This window comes from Dicentrarchus labrax, unplaced genomic scaffold (assembly GCF_905237075.1).
Source record: "Dicentrarchus labrax unplaced genomic scaffold, dlabrax2021, whole genome shotgun sequence".
Taxonomy (NCBI): domain Eukaryota; kingdom Metazoa; phylum Chordata; class Actinopteri; family Moronidae; genus Dicentrarchus; species Dicentrarchus labrax.
In genome coordinates, this window is record NW_026136711.1 from 25,662,832 (window position 1) to 25,684,141 (window position 21,310).

At 40.7% G+C, this 21,310-nt stretch overlaps 1 protein-coding gene across 2 annotated transcripts; it reads right to left on the bottom strand.

Moving 5' to 3' along the window:
• Nucleotides 1-2,223: 2,223 nt before the first annotated feature.
• Nucleotides 2,224-16,562, bottom strand: inka2 (inka box actin regulator 2). Of its 2 annotated transcripts, none has more exons than XM_051414402.1 (2): nt 16,115-16,562; nt 2,224-5,573 (listed from the first exon to the last, which is right to left on the bottom strand). In XM_051414402.1, exons 1-2 carry the CDS (start codon nt 16,184-16,186, stop codon nt 4,329-4,331), a joined length of 1,317 nt encoding a protein of 438 aa, XP_051270362.1. In that variant the 5' UTR covers nt 16,187-16,562; the 3' UTR covers nt 2,224-4,328. The 2 variants fall into 2 exon arrangements, with proteins under 2 accessions (XP_051270362.1, XP_051270363.1); XM_051414403.1 differs by lacking the exon at nt 16,115-16,562 and adding an exon at nt 6,643-6,784.
• Nucleotides 16,563-21,310: the final 4,748 nt, after the last annotated feature.

Consider the following 21,310-nt stretch of genomic DNA (forward strand, 5'->3'; position numbering starts at 1 on the left):
GCTACTACAAATGACCTATGGTTTTGCTAGCTTTAGCATGTGTGAGTGTGGCTCATGTTTCTTGTGGGAACTTCTTGCAGAAAGCCGCACTGAGCAGCGAATCTGGACTTTTAGTTGCTGACGATTATAAAAAGTGAAACGTGAGCGCATTCCTGAGGGCCAAGGTAGAGCTGTGTGGCTACACAGCTGAGGGCTTATTGAAAGATGAGCGCTTAGCAGGAAATTAGCCTACAGAAGAATCCCGAGGGGTCACAGAGACAAAAATGCGCACACATAAATGCATGCTCATACACTGCATTCCCTATTCATCATCCCCCCACTGATGATCCCTTTTTTATATGATCATCACACACGTCCCATCATTATGTTAAGGCAATAAGTCACAGTTGACTGCTGAACTGTAACATGACCCGGTCTTTGTGTTCAGACCTCGTATGAGTCTGAGCTCTGCAGACTCCCTGACTTGTGAAGTTGTACAACTGTGCTGCTCTCAGGCATTGTGTGCCCCAGATTTGTGATGGGAGTAGTGTTGTGAGGCTGTGAGAGAGCGACAGCTGACTAAGCTGGGACCAGAGTGGAGTGGAGAGGAGGGGTGGGAGATGGGGCAGAAGGGGGAGGAGAGGGAGGTGGTGGTGGTCAGACAAGTCAGCGTCCACTGTTTGGATCCCTGGGGAAACTGAGCCAGAAGAGACGGGACTACAGTTGCAGCTGTTGTTACACACACACACACACACACACACACACACACACACAGAGAAAGATTATTCTTAGCCTATTTCTAAATGCATCCGGTGTCTTTTTAAATCTAGAATGCTCACTGACTTGTTCGTTGAGTGTTACCTAAAGTTATAACGTGTTCCTGTGAGTGGCGTTAAAGCTGAGAGAATATTGATCAAAGCACATCTGGCAGCAGATAGAGGTCATTTTACTGTGAGGAAAATGTTGGATTGAGTATGACACATAAACACAAGAGACAAATTAAGACCTTTTTATTCTTGAATTTGGGCTTAACTAATGATTATGTTCAACATCAATTAATATGCTGTGAAATGTCATAAAACTGTGAAAAGTGAGTGAGTTAAAACTATTATAGTGATGTTATGCCACACCAGTTTTTGCAAACTGCAACAGGGAATGCTTTGTTTTAAAAGCATCTTTGTTTTCACTTTTCTTTGTTCAAGTTCAAGTTTATTTATTTATGAATCTCTTTAAGTGAGATTCCTTTAGAGAACCAGAAACTCTTAATATTTTAGACGAATTGTCTCAAATGACTTCACACAAAAAGAAAAGCAGACTTATGTCTAACTAACAATCACACTATGAATTATATAATGCAGTAAGCCACAACATGAAACACAAAAACAGAAACTAGTTTAGGGCTGAACTAATAATTATTGTCATTACTGAATAATCTGCAGATCATGTAAAAAAATAGAAAAAAGCAATAGTTTCCAAGTCCAAGATGAAGCCTTCAGAATATTTCCATGTCTCAGCAACAGTCCCAACCCAGAGATATTGAGTTTAAAATTGTATAAAAGAAAGCAGAAAAACAGAGAAGATGGAACCAATGCATGTTTGCTAGAAGAATTAATTAATTGTATGAGTTCAAAAAGAGCCACAGCATATCATGTTTTTATATCAAGAATGCATCTCAAGAATTATTTCTACAGAGCAGATATGTTTGAGCAAAGGATCTCTGCAGCAGGTATTATTTTCTTGGCTTTTGTCGGACAAAGTGCTCTGGGACAGAAAGATGAACTGATTGATGTAGTTTGATGTGTATCTCATATAAACCGTCTCAGGGATTGAGTGTCATGAAGAGCCTGTGATGAACTGGAGGGCTGCAGAGTTCGTGTTGCTTTTGTTTATTTATTGAAGACACTGATGGAGTTGTTGTACGGATTTAGAATCAATTTAGTGCACAGTTGATGCACTGGCAGTGAGTGACTTGCTGGCTTTGCCCTCAATGAACCCGTTAGTCATGCAGCAGCACTTTACTGTAGTGAAGATGCAGAGCAGAGCAGAAACAAATCGGACTGATGGCTACAGCTGAAAGCAAAAGCTGGTTGGCTAGAGTCTCGATATTGTTCTTTATTTTGTAGGCTAAATTCTACTTATATAAGAGTAAATATGTAAATAAAAAGCTCCAGAATAGCAACTTAATGCACCAACAAAGTAAGAGATTCACCACTTGATACACAAAACCAAAGTCAAGACACAGAGTAACATTTCATTCTGAAAACAGATTTAATTTACAAAGAGTCAGTGACAGTTGTACAGTGCACATGACACAGAATCACTACTGACGGTTTGCAGAACCCTGATGAAAAATATCAACAACAGTGCTGAAAATTACACTTAGACAACTGTAAATAGGAAGAAATAAATGTTACATTTACATACACATACTGTGTGATATGACATCTCAGACTGTGCCTCGTGGCATCAACTGTGTGTGTGTGTGTGTGTGTGTGTGTGTGTGTGTGTGTGTGTGTGTGTGTTGGACCCTTTGAATGTGTGGTATGTATTGACCTGAATACTGAGACAACACCATATGGATCGACTGGCCAAGACACTCAAAAGACCGAAGGCCTAATCCCTGCTGGCTAAGTTGATTGGTCTGGGATCCCTTTTTAAAACTGAGTGAAATTAACTGCTTTTTCATAACAATAAGAAGTTAGAGTATCAGATTGTCCTTGCATAACAGTGGTCCTCTATAAAAGCATTTTAAGTCAGAGCAGGCAGTATCATCTGTAATCCTGAGGGAATCTTGATATTTATATGAAGGAAGCCGTAGTTTGTTTTTGTCTGTTTGATGCTGCTTGAAATGAGAAACACAGAAAAATGATTATGATTCAAGAGAATAGATACTGTAAGTCAAAGATGAACTCATCAGTCTGTGGTTTAAATACAAGCGTTGTGGTGTTGTTTACATGTTACGGTAAGAACTGTAATATAACTGTGACATATTTATCTGTGCAGAATAATGAAAACCATGCGATGGGATATTACAGTAAATATTTGTTATAGCTGTTGTTTGATTGATGACAAATATGTACAATGTTCTGTACATTTAACTTGATCCTGTCTGATAGAGATTATGGGTCTTTACCTCCACTCTGTCTCATCATTGTTGCAGCCTTGTAATGTATTCACCTGTGTGTTTTGTATATATACAGTATGTAACACCATCGTCATAATTCAGTTCATCCACAAAACTTTGGGATTAAACAAGCCCGTTTTGCATCTTATTCGGACACTGTCATGAATGGGCTTTACATAACGACCGGGTACCAGATGGCAGTCAGTCAATCAGTACTGGCTGTGCCATCTTTACCCCCTCCTCTCCCTGTGTAACAACCCAGGAGGACTGACAGTTGACTCAACATGTGCCATGTCTGCATGGCAGAGAAGAAAAAATTGTATTTCTAATATGACAGCAAGCACAAAACTGCTGAATATGAGGGACAAGTCCCGAAGTTTAATGTGCAGTCTTTTAACTAAACATGCTCTGTATTGCTGTTAGGTCTTGCTTAGTAAAATGAAACTAGGCAAAACTTCCTTAAACTGTATTTGGAACCCATTTAAATGCGGCAGTGTTTTAAAAGTTTAGTCCTGTGTAAAATTCCTTCCCTGAGCAAGGTGAATGAGACCAACGGGTTCAGTTAAACCTGAGTTTCCATGGCGCCAAAGGCCTGCTGGAAACAAATGTGAGCTTATGACTGTGTTTAGTGGCAGTGCGTTCAGTAACAGCTGTTTTGTAGCATCACTTATAAAAACAGTAACCATGCAATCCAACAGTTGGTGTTTCTATTCATAGATGCAAAGAAGTGATATATATGAGAGTATGTCTTGTAGCATAGGAGTGTCTGTGGATGTTTAATTAGAAAGATCTGTGATGATGGTGACATTCTGAGAAAGATGTAGATTTCAAGGTACCGTCTTTTAAGACATCCAGAGAATCCAGTCATACATGCACACAAACACGTAAGAAGAAATGTGAATAATACAAAACTTGCAGCATAAGTCCTCAAAATATGTTTCTCTTTAACTCCGCCTCAGACACTCTCCAGCACACACTCACACACCCAGACACACACAGCAAACAAGGTTTAGGTTTTAGGATTGTCAGACAAAATGCTGCCCTGATAATCTCATTGTGTTTGTGTGTGTGTGAAGTTCATTGGTTCATTTTTGGAAGATAACTGTATCCAAGCCTTGTATTCATTCATTCATTCATTCATTCATTGCCCTCCAGCACAGCCAAAATCCCCTAGCACCTGTCACTCACTCAGTCTGGCATCACTGGCAGTCTGTTGGCCTCACTGTCAGACCCACACAGCTGTGTTGTAGTCAAACAAGGGCTGCATTTTCTCCAGACCAGTCTCTGGCTGTCTCCTGTCTAAATAAATCCCAGCAAATGGCTGCTGGTGGACCTGGGGGAAGTGGTGTTGGTGGTTCCTCTCCGCTTCAGCTAGATGCAGACACGGCCTGCCTTTGCCCTGCTGTCCATTTGCCCAGAACGGCAGGTAAAAGCTGCCTTTTGAACTTTTAGGAACCAGTTTCTTAGGCCTTTTGAAGAGGTCGCCCTCCGGCAGCTCAGGAGCCATCCAGCCAGGTCTTTCCTTGAGCAGCTTGTCCCTGTCGGGCCGGACGCTGCGCAGGAACTTCTTGAAGATGTTTGTAGTTAAAGAGAACTTTCTGCAGATCTCCTGTGAGCGGCTGAGGCGGAGAGGGTGAGCGGGGGTGTCCGGTCTGTCCGTCCCTCCATCCACTATCTTCTCCTCTCTCCTCTTCCTCCTCTCCTCTTCTTCGCCCTCTTCCCTGTCCACCTCAGGCAGGTCCAGCCAGTTGCCCACAAGGTCGGCGAAGACGTTGTCGCCCAGCACTAAGGGCTGACGGTTGCGGCTGCGGCTCATGAGCGAAGATGTCCAGTCGCTACCATCGTCTGTGCTGTCCTGGGAGTAGTCACTGTCCAATGAAGGGCCCTCTCTAGAAAGGCTGTACAGGATCCCAGGCAGGTCCACCTCCTGAGCACGACGGGGAGCCTGTAGATTAGGGTAGGGCTCCGGTGGAGGGTTTCCCACCATGGGTCCATAGAAATCCACCTGTGGGGCGGCGTATCCTGACCACCTCCTGGGTATAGACTCAAGGTCATTCTCACTCCTTGTGCTTCTTGCGCTTCTTTCACTTCTTTCGCTCTCACTCTCGAGGCTGGACGAGGAAGATGAGGTTCCCAGGCTGCTTCTGTTTTGAGACGGGCTCCTGTCATCTCTGCTGAAGGTGTTTCTGCTCTCCAGAGATGGCCTTGGACTTGGCATCGGACTCTGGGTGGGCTCCTCAGGCATGGTTTGGCTAAAGGAGGGCCCGTAATCCTTGCCTGAGGTTGAAGCCACTGTAACTGTAGGAGGAGCTGGTTGAGCAGGATACGGGATGCCTCGGTTAATGGGCCGACCTGAGATGTCGAGGTTTTCTAGCGCTGTCTGAACCTGAAGGAGCTTGAGTTCCTGGAGGGCTCCCATCATTGAATTCATCTGAGCATGGAGGCCATCTCCGGCTTCTTTCATAGACACCTGCAGGAAGACAAAGAGAGCAATAAAGAGATGATGATACAGTTCATCATGTATCTCAGCACGAGCACAAAACCAATTACACACCATCAACTGGCCCTAACAAAAGCATTACATATTTCATGAATAAAAACTAGAGTAATAGTCCTGCCTTTTGTCTCTGTGTCAGTTAGACCCATCTCTTATGTGTTTCAGGCTATGCACCTTGTTTAATTATGGGTCATGTGACCTAGTTTTGGATGACAGGACAGGGTCCCATATGGCCTGCGTATGAGAGGGGATCCAACTCATGACAGCTGTAAAACAGACTCTCTCTTTCTCTCCTACTCACTACTTCTGCTCTATCTCAGTTTTTTTTTAATCCATCTATTTACTTTATTTCATATTTGCTCCCTCCTCCGAGCTCTTTGTTTTCAGCCTTACTTTCCTCTCTGCAGCAGTAATCATACACTCAGCTTTTATCCTCCTCCTCCTCCTCCACTCTCTTTCTGCTCTCATCTGTTTAAGAGCCTATGTCATGTGACCTGGACTAACCGTCTTCTCCTGAAGGCAGACAGAAAGCCCAGAGCCAGCATTGTGACCTGTGTCTTAACTTGTAGCCTTGAATCATTTCACACCTTGACCCAGACTTTGAATCATTCTCCTAATGTAACAACAGGTTTATCTTTGTCTGAGAACGTGTTCACATTGGCAAAGCCAGCAACTGATTGATGAGTAAACCTGTTGGGAGCCATTCCCCGTGGGAAGACGAAAGAAAGCATGAAAGGAATTTTTGTAAAACGTGCCGGTGTATGTGGGAAACTGTTGGATGGAAATTTCTAAAGCACACCTACTGTACAGCAGACAACACTGAATGAATTCTTTTCCCTATAAACCAAGCTGTCTGTCGGGTTCTGTCGGCTAAGCTTCAACAACATACATAGCTGTCAACTAAACAAAACAGCAGTTTATTGCACATAAAATAGGCCTCTTTTAAAATAAAAAACCCTCTGAAAATGAAAAACAAGAACTTGCAGGACTCGCATCTCATTCTATAAAACAAATATTAACCTTTAGAAAACCCACACCTTACCTTCTATAAACTTTCACAAAGCTGGCAGTACAGATATCCCTGTCTTTCTCACTGTTGTTGTTCGTCTGCACCTCTGTCAGTCTGTCCCTGTCTCTCACCTTTCAAACAGATCAGTCTGACGACCCCTATATGTATCTCTCTCCAATGGGGGGACACCGCTGGGTGTGACAGCCAATCAGTGCTGCCGTCTAGACTATAACCCCCAAACGGCGAAGGGGGGCTGGGGTCACTGAGGCGGAAACGGACTGACAATGAGATGAGCAAGAGGGAGACAGCGAGTAGGAGGGATGGTGAGAGTCAGCCGGGTGAGTAGGGATGGAAAGGGGGGGGGGGAAAGGGTTGTATGTGATGGGGAGGGATCCCTCGCCATATGTTTAGATGTCGAAGAGAAAACTGTTGATGGATTTAATTATGGATGACACCATAAGGGGTAAGGGGGGTCGGTTGTAGGTGTATCAACACCAGGCTGTGATACTTAATCTTGAGGGAGCAGTGATTGTGTCGAACCCTCGGGTGGGAAAAGTAGCAGAGTAGGACAACATCATAAACAAAGCAACCTATAAGCACCGTGAGAGACTGCCATGTTGCAGAATGTGGGTTTTCTCGGAAAACTGACAAATGTAATAGATTTGACAAAAAATCTTGGTATACATTTACAGTAAAATATTTAATTCTAGCCATGAAAAAACAGGTAAATATCAGAAAAAGCAACAATATTTATTGTGAATGGTGATGTCAGTTTATCAGTCGGCAAGTCCACCACTTTGGTCCTGACTGAAATATGATGAAATGTTGTACAGATCACCTGACTTCTCAATCAACACCACAAGCATTTAGCTCAAAGTATTACTGTGCCTACAACCTCACAGAGCTGCTAGAATGGCTGTAAACTCTTAGTCCTGATATTTGACTTTGCAAAGCCTGTTAGGACAGTGACATGTTCTTATAAATTAGGACCACAACTAATGATTCATTTTATAAATCATCAAAGATTATTCTGCTGATTATTTTCTGATAAATAATTTAATGTATAAAAGACAATTACAGGCCCATAACAATTTCTCAGACCCCAAGATGTCAAGATGTTTACAGATTGCTTTTTATGTCTGAGAAGCAGTCTAAAGCCAAGATATCCATCCATCCATCCATCCATATACCCACGTATCCACGTTGCGGTGGGACTGAAGCCCTGGACAAGTCACAAGTTAATTTACAATTATTAAAAAGAAAAACAAAATATTTTTTAAATTCCTCAATGATAGATTATTTAATTGATCATCAACATTGTTGTTGATTCATTTTCCTTTAACCGACTTATTGACCACTTCTCAGATTCTATACCTTGACACTTATCCAATACCCTGCACCATTAAACCTTCGGGTCAAAACACTTTATCACTAACATATGGCTGAGTAGGTGCACCGGGGCATGAATAGCCTCTAAGATCAGATAATAAGCCTATCAATGCACATGCTGGGAACAAAAGCCTCTGAGCTTCCCCTTGGCTTGCTAAATTAGACAGCGAAGGTACGCGTAATTAGCACAATCAGGTTGTCTCTTGTCTTTGTGCTTTCCACATATGGCTGACTTCATTAGCTGTAATTCCCTGTGTCCCGGGAGAGGCTGGGAAAGAGCGCATAATTACGGTTTACTTTCCTCCACATCAAAAGTCCACAAGTCTGAAGACAAGATGACGTGCAGTTATGTATTGTTGTTACATCTTCAGAAACAGACATGTGGCTTCGGTGAAGTTTATGCAGGGATCAGCTGAGGGATTACCGCACTCTGAGCTGCCAGTGAAACCTGGACCACTTAAATGTATTAAATCTGTTTTTGAAATATTATCTCTTAAGCAGGCTATTCTCATGCAGGCTAAAAAGGCTGCACCTGTTTGCACATGCTAACCAAAAACACCCTAATCTAATACTCGCATGCAACTTTTCCATTATCCCCAAAAGCAGGCGTTCCCACTGGTTATTTAAAACACACTGAGTTGTTTACTGGCATTTCTATTCTAAGGCAACATTAATAATTCATATTGTGCCCTAGGGAACAAACAGAGGAACAGTAGTAAACTAAACCCTATTATTCCACCTTTACCATGCAAACTAACTCCAGGCACTCAACCGCTGCCATTTCAACGCTGAACTTTGTGGCCCAAATATGTCATTCTTTTCAACCTTTATTCCGGCGTCTGCTCAGGATGCTAAAAAGTGACTATAACAATAATGTCCCGCGGCAGTTTCTAGTTCAAACACAGATGTTGTTCATCCTTAGATGTCTCACTTTTACAATGTGTGAATCAGCTCAGGGGCCTCGTTAGGACAAAGACTCAGAGGACCTGACAGGACCTACACAAGCACCTTGAGGTCTTACCCAGAAAAAAATGGAGATGAGAGTAAAAAAAAATGTCTGTCTAATCTAATTTAATAAGAGAACTGGGATAAAATTGGGTCTGCGGGGAATTTTTGTACTGCCCAGAAACACTGGCATCATTAACCCAGTCTTGTGAAGTTTAGTTAAATCTTCTTTTTGAGCTAAAACCTCCAAACTATTTCAGCCATTTAATCTATCAAGCGTGTATTCCTATAAAAAGATCACTATAAAAAAGCAAGCCAAGTGAAAGTCTGCTGAATGAATGAAAAGAAGGACAAACAGGGGCTGTCCAGATTCTCCCCCTTCATCCCCCAGTACTTCTTCTTTGGCTGCAGTGACGCCAGCCAACCAGACATAATTGCCAATTAAGGGATGAATGCTTCAAAGTTTAAGAACAATGGCTGGTAGTCTTGAATTAATGTTGAATGGAAGCTTATTAAAAAGTTCTGGCCATTTTAATTACAAAAAAAAATTGACCGGTAATTCTATATTTTTTATTCTCACATCAAGATCCATCCACTGTGAAGCGGCGCCCTGAAACCATACAATATGCATGCAAGTGAATTAAATACCACAAAGTATAAATAAATCAATGCCCCTCCTGTGCTGTCTTTTGAGATTGAGCTCTCGGCCGTCATTGCAGCCTTCATATTGCCTCTGTCAGTTATGGAGGAAAAAATAAATTCTCTGTGCAAACACACTGAGCTCAGCCCACATGTCCAGACATGCCTCGCTTGAATGAAGTCAGTGTCTCAAGTTTTTTAAGACACGTATGTGTGTGCATGCATGTTGTGTTCACTGATATGCATTCCCTGGATTATTAGGTGGGGCATAAACGAGAAATAGAAACACCAAATACAAACCAACGCTCTATTCTGGCTATGAAATACAGGCTATTCACTGTTGTTGTTTGTTTGTTATTGGCTGGAGGGGGAGGAAGCACTGAGGCCAAGGTTATCAGACCCAAAAGGTCTTCCTGTTTAGAAGGAGCTGGCCAGCAGCAGCAGCAGCAGCAGCTAGTGTACTCCACCCTCCCTCCACCTCCACCCCTAATTAAAAATGAATGGTGGGCTGTGCGGGTCAAGGACAGGAATGGGGTCTCTGTCTGAGGGGATACAGAGAGGGTCTCTGTGACTGAACTGCTGGACACGCCACAGACCACTGTGGACAGCCCCGGGGTCGCGATCAAGAGGGCAATAAAGCTGTGGAGCGTTCGCTGAAAGAAATAAATTTACTGTGACCATGGCAATGAATGCCTCTTTGATGGGAAAAGGTTATATTGGTGACTCTGTTTGGTCCAAATGTCCTCGGGGTCACATTCAGGAGAAAAAGTAGTGTGAATAATGTTTCACAAATACCTCTTCTATGATGTCATTACAAATCATTAAATGTCATTAAGTGTTTTTTCTACTCGTAATATTCAACAAGTTTATATGCTACTGTTTTTGATATAAAATGGGTCCTCACGTTAGGTAGAACTTAAAAGGGTTGGTTCACCTAAAAACAAAAAAACATTTTCTCAACTACCACCACTGGTATGTCACTGGGATATACTTTTGGTATTATTTGCCTAGATTTTGTGGTATTTGACTCTGAGATTTCTGCCTCCACCCCACTACCACCAAGAAAAATAACTGCACCTGCATCGTCTGTGCAAATGCCTTTATACAAGTCTGTTGAGCTTACTTTAGTGACTGTGTGCATTACTGTATGACAACAAAAATGTCTTGACATGGGAAGCTGCTAGTCTCAAATCAAAGATGTTTTTTTTTTTTTAAATCCCAAACCTCAATCTGTCCATTACATTAGCCAAGTAGTTCTTTTAACCTTTTTACAGCGAAATATCGAGCCAATTTCTGGTTTGTCTGTTCTGGGCTCAAAAAAAGGTTCCTGTAAAAACTCCTCACAGTGAGTTTCTTTGGCTTATCCAGAGCAATGGGAAAGCCAAACACTTGGCAAGTAAAACCTAAACTATCAGCAAGAAGTGCAAATGCAGAATTGGGTAAACTTTCTCTTTAAAAATAAGATTTAGTTAAACCCAAATCTATTGCTGCATCTATGACCTGCTGCCTGGCAAAGATTCCCTGATGGCCTTTTACAGAGAAGGGAGGTGGTTTAATAGTTTGTTTCCTGCTAAAGCTCATTTACAATCAAAAAACACACAAATCAAAACGAACACAGAATGATTAGGGTCCATATCTTCATCTTCTGGCTGATGATATTCGGAGACAGTCTGGGACACAATCTGTTGTCTTCCTGGCTGCAAATCTTTACTGTAAGCAATGATCGTTAGATAGATGCTTGATAGCTCAGCAGTTGACGTCAGCACCTTGAGTGTGGGCAGTGAAAGCGCACAGCCAGTTCTCCAGCCCACAGTTTTAACATCAAGTGTGACGTTCATTTTGCAGATCCTTCCCCCGTCTTAGTCAAGGATCATAAGCAGCGTGATTGCAGTAAGTTTGATGATGAGTGGCTTGATTTTCCTGCAGGACTATGAGCATTTGAAAGCTCATTGAGTTCAGTGATTTATTGGGAGTGACTGTGCCTCTATACGCTTTAATGCTATACATTATCAACTCATAGTATGTATGGATGTATATACTGTACATGTCATCATAATTTACTTATCTGCAGAGCATACGGAGCATTTTGGAATTTCGAGTGTGTACTGCATGCCAGTGCAGTTATAAATACATTGGAAGTAAGTATGCCTCCAAATAATTTAAAGCTGCACCCAGTAATATTCTATATATACAGTGGGTCAAATGACTACGTGTCATGTGAAAGGGGTTGCTTGTATTGATGCACTCAAAGAATTATCATCTAAATCTGCAGTTAACCTCTGCTTTACAGCCTTTCAGCTCATTTGTTTAGGTTTTACAACCCACAACATGACTTTGGTTCACTTTCACCGTTCTTTTTCTGATAAACCTACTGTGTGCTACCTGCCCAGCACCAAATGGCAGATAGATTAAATCTAAATCTACTAGCTGGTGAACATAGTGGAGCATTCAGCAACAGAAGAGAGAGATGTTTTTCTCAGGAGTGGTGACCAAAAACAGAGACTAAAGGAGAGTGACTAAGTGCTCTGTTTGTAGCTTGTTCAACTGCCCCCAAGTGCTGCTTTAATGCATGCACAACTCTTCTTCCATGTTAGTAGCAGAACAATTCCAAAAATCCAATTTCTTTAGACCGACAACCATGTAAGCCAAAATGTAATTTGAAGGCTCCAAAGACATGACATGAAGAGTGAGCACTATATTGACCTAAACCTCAGCGAGAGCAATGCCCCTGAGAAATAATCCACATATTTTCCTTCAAATGAAGCAAACAAAGTGAGCAAGAGACACAACTCGATCTCAGACCAGACCAGCGGGGTCACACGTGTGGTTACAGCAGCAGTACAATTGACCACTCAACTGTCTCTTGAAACAATAAATCTTAAATGTCTTCAGCTATAATTTCCATTCTGTGAACTATGATAAAGCAGGGTTACGTGCGTGATCCCATAATGATAAAACAGCTTTGTGAAAGGTTAGCAGCTCCATCTTAAACACAATGATCACCCATGCAAAACCCCACAGCTGCCCCCGAGAGCTGGGCCAATTTTAGCCGAGGGGAAGGAAGGGCAGGTTGGAGAATAGGAGCCATGAGGGAGGCACCAAACAAACGAGCTTAAAGTTAAACCACCACACTGCTTTGTGCTGTGTACAGTTAACAAAGAGGTAACAAAGATCTTGCAACTTTGAGGCACACGAGCTTTCCAGAATACTCTTTGGCACTTGTGTGAGTTTTTCTCCGATTTCATGATCTCATGCTCGCTGGCTTTGGTGTTGAATTCCAAGGTGACAGTCATGTTTGGAAATGCGCCTCAGGTGTGAAGGGATAAAGCAGTATGATGCATATGAAATCAGTTTCAGCAGTGATGGCATCAAAGGGTTTCACTTACGCTTCAGTGTCTGAAATAGTGGTGTTAAGCAGGTGTGAACCCTACATTTAGACAAGATGACTCAAAGACATGTCAGCGTTTGCACCTTCGGCTGCAAGTAGGCAGGAAGGGCTTATGATGTTTTTTTTTCTCATGACTCTTTGTCTGTCTGTTGTATGAATAATGAGTCATGCAACTTAAAAATATTTCATTGTTACGATTATATCCTCTGCAGCCTTGTTGTGCTTTTTAAAGGAAGAAATGGAAGCTAGCAGCGTGTTGACAAACTCAAGGGTAAAGATAGAAAAACGGTGATACATTCCTAAACTTGAAAACATATCTGCCAGGTTTGAGTTTTAGCATCACTGGTGTGTTGGATGTGGTCGGCAGTTGGGACGAATGGCCCCAGACCTTGTTGGGTTAAGGGTCAAATGTTCAAGCGTGACCTGACACTACCCCACACAGACCGACCCTCACGACCTCTGACACAGAGCACACACTTTCGTATGACACTCGTCTTCTTTTAGAGCTGACAGTGCATTGGGGTTGTGGAGCATTGAGATCACACAGTCTTTTACACAGGCCTTGAATGCCATGGTCACATTTCAATAGTGCTAAAGACACTAAACAACATAATTTTCCCTTCTCCGAGAAAACTTCCAGTACTGCTTAACTGCATCAAGGTGAACATTTAAAGGACCATACCTGTGTTTTTCCACTCCTTATTTAAACATCTACTGTGCTTTACAAAGTTGATTTCCTTTTACAAATGCATGCTGTACAGTTTTTGGTCTTTGCATGTGTTTTTCCAGCCATTAGTGTCCATCCATTCCCATAAAGTATCAATTAGACTCCTGAATCACTGTTTCAAAGAGGTCAGTCTTGTGATCAGTCTCTCTGCACTGATGGTGGGTTTGAGAATGACAACAACATGTTCTTGTGAACAGAAAGAAATATAGAGACAGAAAAAGAGAGGACTGTGGAAGTGTGGATGAGATCAACCCTGTCCAGCAACTGTTAAAAGCAAAAAAAAACGCCAAATCCATAGCTTCCTTGTCCAGTCAGCATGACTTCGGCTGAATGGATAAGTCACTCACTACTGATTGGGACAAGGTAACAGCTCCTTTCAAACAGAAAACCGCTAACATAAACACAATGTCAGTGTAAAATGAAATGGCAATTCAGTCCAATTATCAGGCTCCTTGATAGTGCTTAAATTGGGGAATTATTACACTGAACATCGAGGCTGCATTAATTACTGTCAAAGTTACATTATTGTGCCAAGTGCAGTCAAATCAATCTGTTATTAAGATGCATTATCACAATAATGTAACTTTGACTCAATTAATTGAGACTTGATATTGAGTGTGACGGATTACACAACTGAAGCAAGTTTCAACAGTCTGCTAACTGACTTTTGTACAATACAGAGTCGAATGGAAACCAATGGCTTCCTAAAACAATAAATACACTCAAATCTTTTTAACAAAGCAGCATGGTTTACAAAATCTGTCATTAAATGCATATGTGGTTTGTAGGAAAATAACTAAAACATGCAAAACAACTGGTATGGTCCTCTCAGTCTTTGCAGCGTAGTCACAAGTGATATCGAAGAACTCGACTATGCATCACAGGTGTAAGTCGTATGTTAGATGTTTGTGATCTCTGTGCTGCAGATGGAGCTGGTTTACCACTCTCCACTGAGCACTGGATGAAAAGCCGTCACAGTAGAAAGAAAAGTGACAACCTTGGCTCAGACTCCCCTTGTTTTCTGAACAACAGATTGCATCCCACATGGTCCTGTGCAGGGGGAGAGTCTCGGCTTTTTAACCGGCATCTGCTCTCTGTTCTCCTGTTTGATCCCCTGCATGGCACGCCACTTTTTCTATTATGTTACCAAACTGTGATATGGCAGCTATAACACAACATGTCCCCCTGGCATCAACGTCTACTCCCCTGAAATCTCAAGTGCCACTTCACAGACGTGTGGCTAATTTGGAGAACCGAATCAAGGAGTCACAGAGCAGATCATGTTGCAAAACACGCAGCCGTGCGAGGCTTTTCTGTGGGCCAGTGGCTGGATAGAAAGAAAAAAAAATCTGTGTCTGCTTTGAAGATGATTCCAAATGAAGTCTGTGCCAGTTAAGGCTCCTTTGAAAATGGGTGTACAGAGTGTCACTGCCAAACGATTTGGGTGTGAGGGTGCAGCTCACACATTTTGTTTTTACATTTCAAAGACGGGGGTAAGAGATAGCGCTCTAAATTTGCTACCATCAAACAAATTTGTTTATTAGAGGAGAAGAGACTTGAATATATTAAATAAGAGAGACTGGCAAATTCATATAGGGCATAATAATGTGATGAAACTCACTGTGACTGCCAATTTCACTCACTCCCCTCTGAAAGCAAGACCTCACAGCAGTCTATTGCAGAGCTGCAGCTAACCATTATTTTCTTTATTGATTGTTCTGATGGTTGTTTTCTTGATCCATTGGTTTTGTCTATAACATGCCTGTCTCAGCATCCCAAAGCTCAAGGTGAGGTCTTCGAATGTCTTGTTTTGTTCTATAAACAGTCCAAAACTCGAAGGATCTTCAGTTTACAATGATATATAAAACAGAAAATAAGAAATAAAAAGTAAAGCAAACCACTATTCAGCTGTCAGAGTAGCTGCTGAATAATAACCAGTCTTTCAGGTCTAGCCTATTAGAACACAATTTACTACAACATATCAAAATACTGTGAATCCTACAACTACTTCTTTTATAAACCATCAGACTGACAACAGTCCTGCATAGGGAAAACACTGTCTTGAGCTCATTAAGCTTAAAACATCTGTCCCAGATGCGTGGACATAGAGGAGGAGGATATATACACATGCCTCTGCTGTGCTCAAAGCTTTAAACCTACACAGATTAATGCGATTCAAAAAATACCCCCCCCCACACACACACAACTGAAGCTGAAAACTAGAATATGAGACAGATCTGTCAGGATATGTAAAACATCCGGAGCTCTATTGAATATTTGTTTTATGAGAAATTAATTAATATTTTTTTGCACATTAAAAACCAGCCACATGTTTAAAATGCACATTTATAAAGTAGAACAACATCCTTCAGAGCTGATTGCAATAGTAGAAGTACTGTGGATCCAACGGAACATACCAGTTCTTGCTTCAGTCGCCTCAGACACGCATCCATGTTTTTGCATTCTGGTTTGGAGAGCTGTTGTTCCATTATTTCTTTGGAAATAACAAGAATTTCAGATGAAACGCTTCGCCAGTCGCAGCTCGAACATGACTATGAAAGCTTCCTCCTGGGCAGGAACATTAAAAACAACGCTCTCGTGGAGAGAAGAAAAAACACTTTGCAATTGGAGATGCGCAAATCCTGCTGAGGAATGCGCGCAAGGCTTGTAATGACGCGAATCCTGTAATTAAAAAAAACAACAACTCCTGATGACGAAAACGCGTTTACTCCCCCCCCAAAAAAATTATAATGAGGTCTTCTCCTGGCTGCATGAAGAGACTCTGTCCGTGTGTGTGCGCGTCTCAGTGGCTGCTGTCAGCCTGCTCGTGTGTATCTCTGTTGCTCAGCTCGTTTTTTTTCTCCCCTCGGCTGTTTTCCCATTCAAGAGGAGCGCTTACGTTGCCCATCCAATTTCCTCCAATGAGTGAGACGGACTCAGTCTCATTCAAACTCAAGATAAAACCGTGATCGGTCATTTATTATGGACTAATACAGCAGCTTGTAATCATTTCACAGATGTATGAAGAAAAGGGCAAAAACATCTGGAGGTATTTGAATCGAGGCTTAAAGATCAGATAGTTGGGGTAACTTTAAAAAAATAAATAAAAGTAGATTTCTCTATTTTCTCTATTTCATAACACTGGCATATTCTGCAGCCACTGTTGGACTGAAGGAGGAAGTTTTAAGGAGGATGTGTCTAAAAGAAACCATATGTGTCATGAAAGGAGCCATAGGGACAGTTTCCTGGCCACCTTCACTGCAGTCAGAGAGGAAACACCTGAGCCACAGGCTTTTGTTGCGTGACCCGGATATAATACTTTATTAGCAAGGGAAGGAAGAGCATGCTTATACAAGGAACCCAATCTGGAAGTTGTTTGTCACTCCCGCCTTCACAATATTAAACATATAGTATCTCTGAAAGGTTGCAGAATATAAAGCGTTCACCATAAAGTTACTGTGCTGCAAGAAAAGGAAGGAAGACAATGGAGAGGGAACTTTGTGGACACAACTACAATGTTTACATAAAGGAAAATGTAATGTGTTCTGTACTGCTCATAATATACGGTCCATGGCGTTACATATAATGTATCGCATGCATGATCAAATCCAAATCCAAATCCATTTTTTCTGCCTGTTCATCCAGTTCCTCTCTCCGTTAGCTGACAGTCAGGAAACTTGGTACCCTCTGACCTGCTTCTGTCATCTGGAAGTTTTAATATCAGGCCTGATGCTGGTGATGCATCCCAGATGGACGGATGCTAAGAGAGAAAAAGAAGGAATCTAAGATCCCAAAAGCAATGAAACAGGGCAAATGAATGAATCATCTTAGCATAACTTCACCTTAAGGAAGAGCTTTAACTTGCTTGTGTCACTTAATAAATAAATATTCAAAGTGCTGATATGATAACAGAGTCTTCTGCTGTGTTCATACTGCAGATTTATAATATATACTATATATTTCTGTTTGTTCAGTGTCATTTTGATTGCAGCTTATGAACATCTTTCATGGCAGTTTGTTTTATCAACATAATATTAAAGAGAAACACTTCTCAGATGCAGTAAGTGATCCCTCCCACACTTTGCATTCACTTTGAGCTTTTACTCACAAATGTCTTGTATTTCTTGCCAAATGCAATGTCTCTTTATGACTACACAAACACCCAGCCCTTCTTCCCTTTTATTTTTATATATACTGTATTTATGTTTTGTTAATCGTGTTGTCTGTTGATGCTGCGCTCTTGCTGTTACATTTTTATCATCAATTAATTTGTTTTCTTGTTTGTTTTCTTTAGTTAATAAAATGACAAAAAGAAGGGAGAGAGAAAGAATGTAAAGATATTGTTTGCAGACATAAATGTATCTTACATACACCAAGGTTAAATCAGCCCATGTGAGAGTGAAGATGCTGCAATCTGTATCTTTATCAATCAAGAGTGAGATGGTAACACGTGGGTCTGTTTAACAATTTCATCCAACCTGTGACCCCCAACCTGCAGCTGCTTCATCTGCACGTGTTCACTTCCTGATCCAGTATGTGTATGCTGACAGCTGGGAGGAAGTGTCTCCTCAGATCCCTCAGCACTGCAGCACATGCAGCACACAGCACACAGCAACTGTCTAACTATACATCACTGCAGACAGAAAGTATTATCATTGTTTATGTGACTCAGACTGTTATGACTTAGGTTATGCTTACTTTTTTGTGTTTAGGCCAAAAATGAATCAAACCAGAAGGAGAAGACAAAACATAATTGCCTTTGGAATGAAACCATTCTGTGATATTGTGACTTACAACACACGCACTGCCAGTGTTTTGGTTGTAAACAGAAACTGCAACAGATTCCTGCTGCAGAAGAGATTAAACCTGAACTATAACGCTGAAATGTGTTTTGATTTGTTCCTCTATGAGGTCTGGGAAACAATGAATTTTTTCATTTTGAGTCCAGGAATAGAAAATCAAACATCCTCTTATAAACATCGATTTGATTGCTTTGCGTGATACATACAAAATTCAGTGATACACTGTGTTGAAAAACTAAAGAAAGGTTGTTCTTTGCCCACCACTAGTTGTGGATCTGGGTCCTGTCGTACCAAATTTGCAACATGTAACCTGTGTTTTATAATACAAGATGATTTCCTCTCCTTTCCGCATTAATTTTGACAAGTTTCAGTAATACAATGAAAGAACATACTTGCAGGCACGAGTATGCAAGAGCCTGGTAGGTTCTGCACATTTATCTGTGGTTTGCAAGCAACTATGTAGCATAAAGAAATGTCTAACACCACAACATTTACAGTATAACCTAAGCTAATTTGCAATATCTGCCCCTAGATGGGCCTTAAAAATACATAAAACTCAACCAATTACACAAGAAACAGTACAAAACAATCTCGACAATAAGTATGTACGTTAAAAACACAGAACTCAGCAAGGAAAACCAAACAATACAGAACACAAAGTAATACATTAAAGCACCATGAAACAGGTGCATGAAAACATGACTGATTTCTCTTGAAAAACTGTGATGCTCCCACCATCTGCAATTTTGTAATTGATATTCAAAACCTGGAGTTGTCACAAAGTAATATGTTGAATCACCAGCCAAAGTGAATCAGTGTGAATGGAGAGGTAATCGTGACTTCAGCACTATTCAACCCTGTTTTAAAGTTCATCTGAATCATGCATCGGGTCTGTTAATGGTCTTACTGTTCATGTGAGAGTAGTTATCTCTACACTTCTCTGTACTGTAGTGGTAGGAATAATTGGATGAGATGACACGCTTTCATGTTTTAGATTTAAAAGAAACAAGACCAGGCGCTGTGATGATTCAGTCAATGTATGTCATTCCTAAACTGTTAAATATGTATAATATATAATGTATCAGTGTCAGCTGTCTTTATAATGTCCTGTTATACATAAACCAACAACTGTTAAGTCATACAAGGAGACTAGGAGATAGGAGATAAAATAGAAAAATGAAAGGAAACCAATAACTGAAATGTATTATTTTATTACTCAGTATTACATCATCAGTGAAACACATTAAATTCCAAATAAAGTGGTTGGTTGGTTAGGAGTAAAGTACATATTTGCCCAAAAATTGCAAAAATTTTAGAATTTGCTGGTTTTCTTAGAGTCCTCTGTGTAAGTGAATTAAATATCTTTGGGCTTTTGACTTTTGGTTGGACAAAACCAGGGACTGACTTTTTTTGTCATGGACCCAGTAATAACATCATTAATGTAGTGCATAAAGTATAAAATGTATTACCAGTAGCTACAAGCTGTTCTTACTTTAAAGGACACATGTGGGGCTAATATTTGCCAATATTTATTGATTATTGACAAACATGTTTTCTTTACAATATGTGTCTTTTAACTCAATAGTGTTTTTCAACCAAGATAGAAAGAAGATGTTAATATACTGCCATCTAAAGGCCAGGGTCTGTTACTACAGGACTAAAAGAAGCTTTTCTGGGGCATCCATTTACTCATATACCGAACTTAATCTGAGATTTAACTTGAGTCTTTTCTTCTTATGCCTCTCTCTGCTTCTACTCAGCTACATTTCATAAAGAACTATTGTTCTTTTTACCTAACTAAGATTATTTGACAGTTTTAGTTACTATTTACTTTATACATTGAGATTTTTGCACAATTTGACAAGGTGATCAATTAGTTGATTGGCAGAAAAGTAATTGGCACCTATTTAATAATGTTTTTACATTTTATGGCTCCAGCTTCTCATTGTAATTATTCTAATGTATTTTTTACTAATATTAATTGGATAAGCATTGTGGAGGTGTCACTGTGGGCTCTGGGTTGTTGTGATGGCAAAATGGCAATTTTTTTCAGAATTTTTCTTAATAGAGTAGAAAACAATCATCAGATTAATCCATATTTACATTAATGCAACAGTAATTATAATCTAATGATTATATACAACAGTCTAACAGTCACAGGGGACATTATTCTTCTACTTTTACCTGTAATACTTATGTGTATTAATATTAAGTACATTTTCCTGACTAGATGTACAACTTTTTACTTAAATTATAGTTTAATGGATTTCAACAGGAATCCCACTAAATCTGACCCGGTGGCAGGCCTTAAGAATAACTACATAGAAACAGCTGATGGCCTTGTGTGCTTATGTAGGTCAAATAGAGGCATCAGTACTAAATTAAGACATAACCAGTTTGTAGTAGGTTTAAGTAACATGTTAAGTGCATATCTTTTACTTTTAACAAAGTGTTTTTTCATTGTGGTATTAGTACTTTTACTTAATTAAAGGATATAGGCCTGTAGGTTTTAGGTTTTAGGGGCTGACCGTAAAAGGCGATGTCTCAAATCTGGACAGGGACCTTAGCTGCATGTCATTCCCCTCCTCTCTCGCCCCTCTTTTCCTGTCACATATCTACTGTCAGTGCTCAGAATCCTGAACGATACCAAAATAAAATAGCATCTTTGAGCAAAACGTTAACTTAAATTTCTCCAGCATTGAAGCTGGTTTGTGTAGCAGTTGGACATGTGGGTTTTTACCTCCAAACTGAGTTAGTCATATGTGTTTGAGTCATCCAGTCCTTCTGTGTGATGACATCCGCCAGACAACC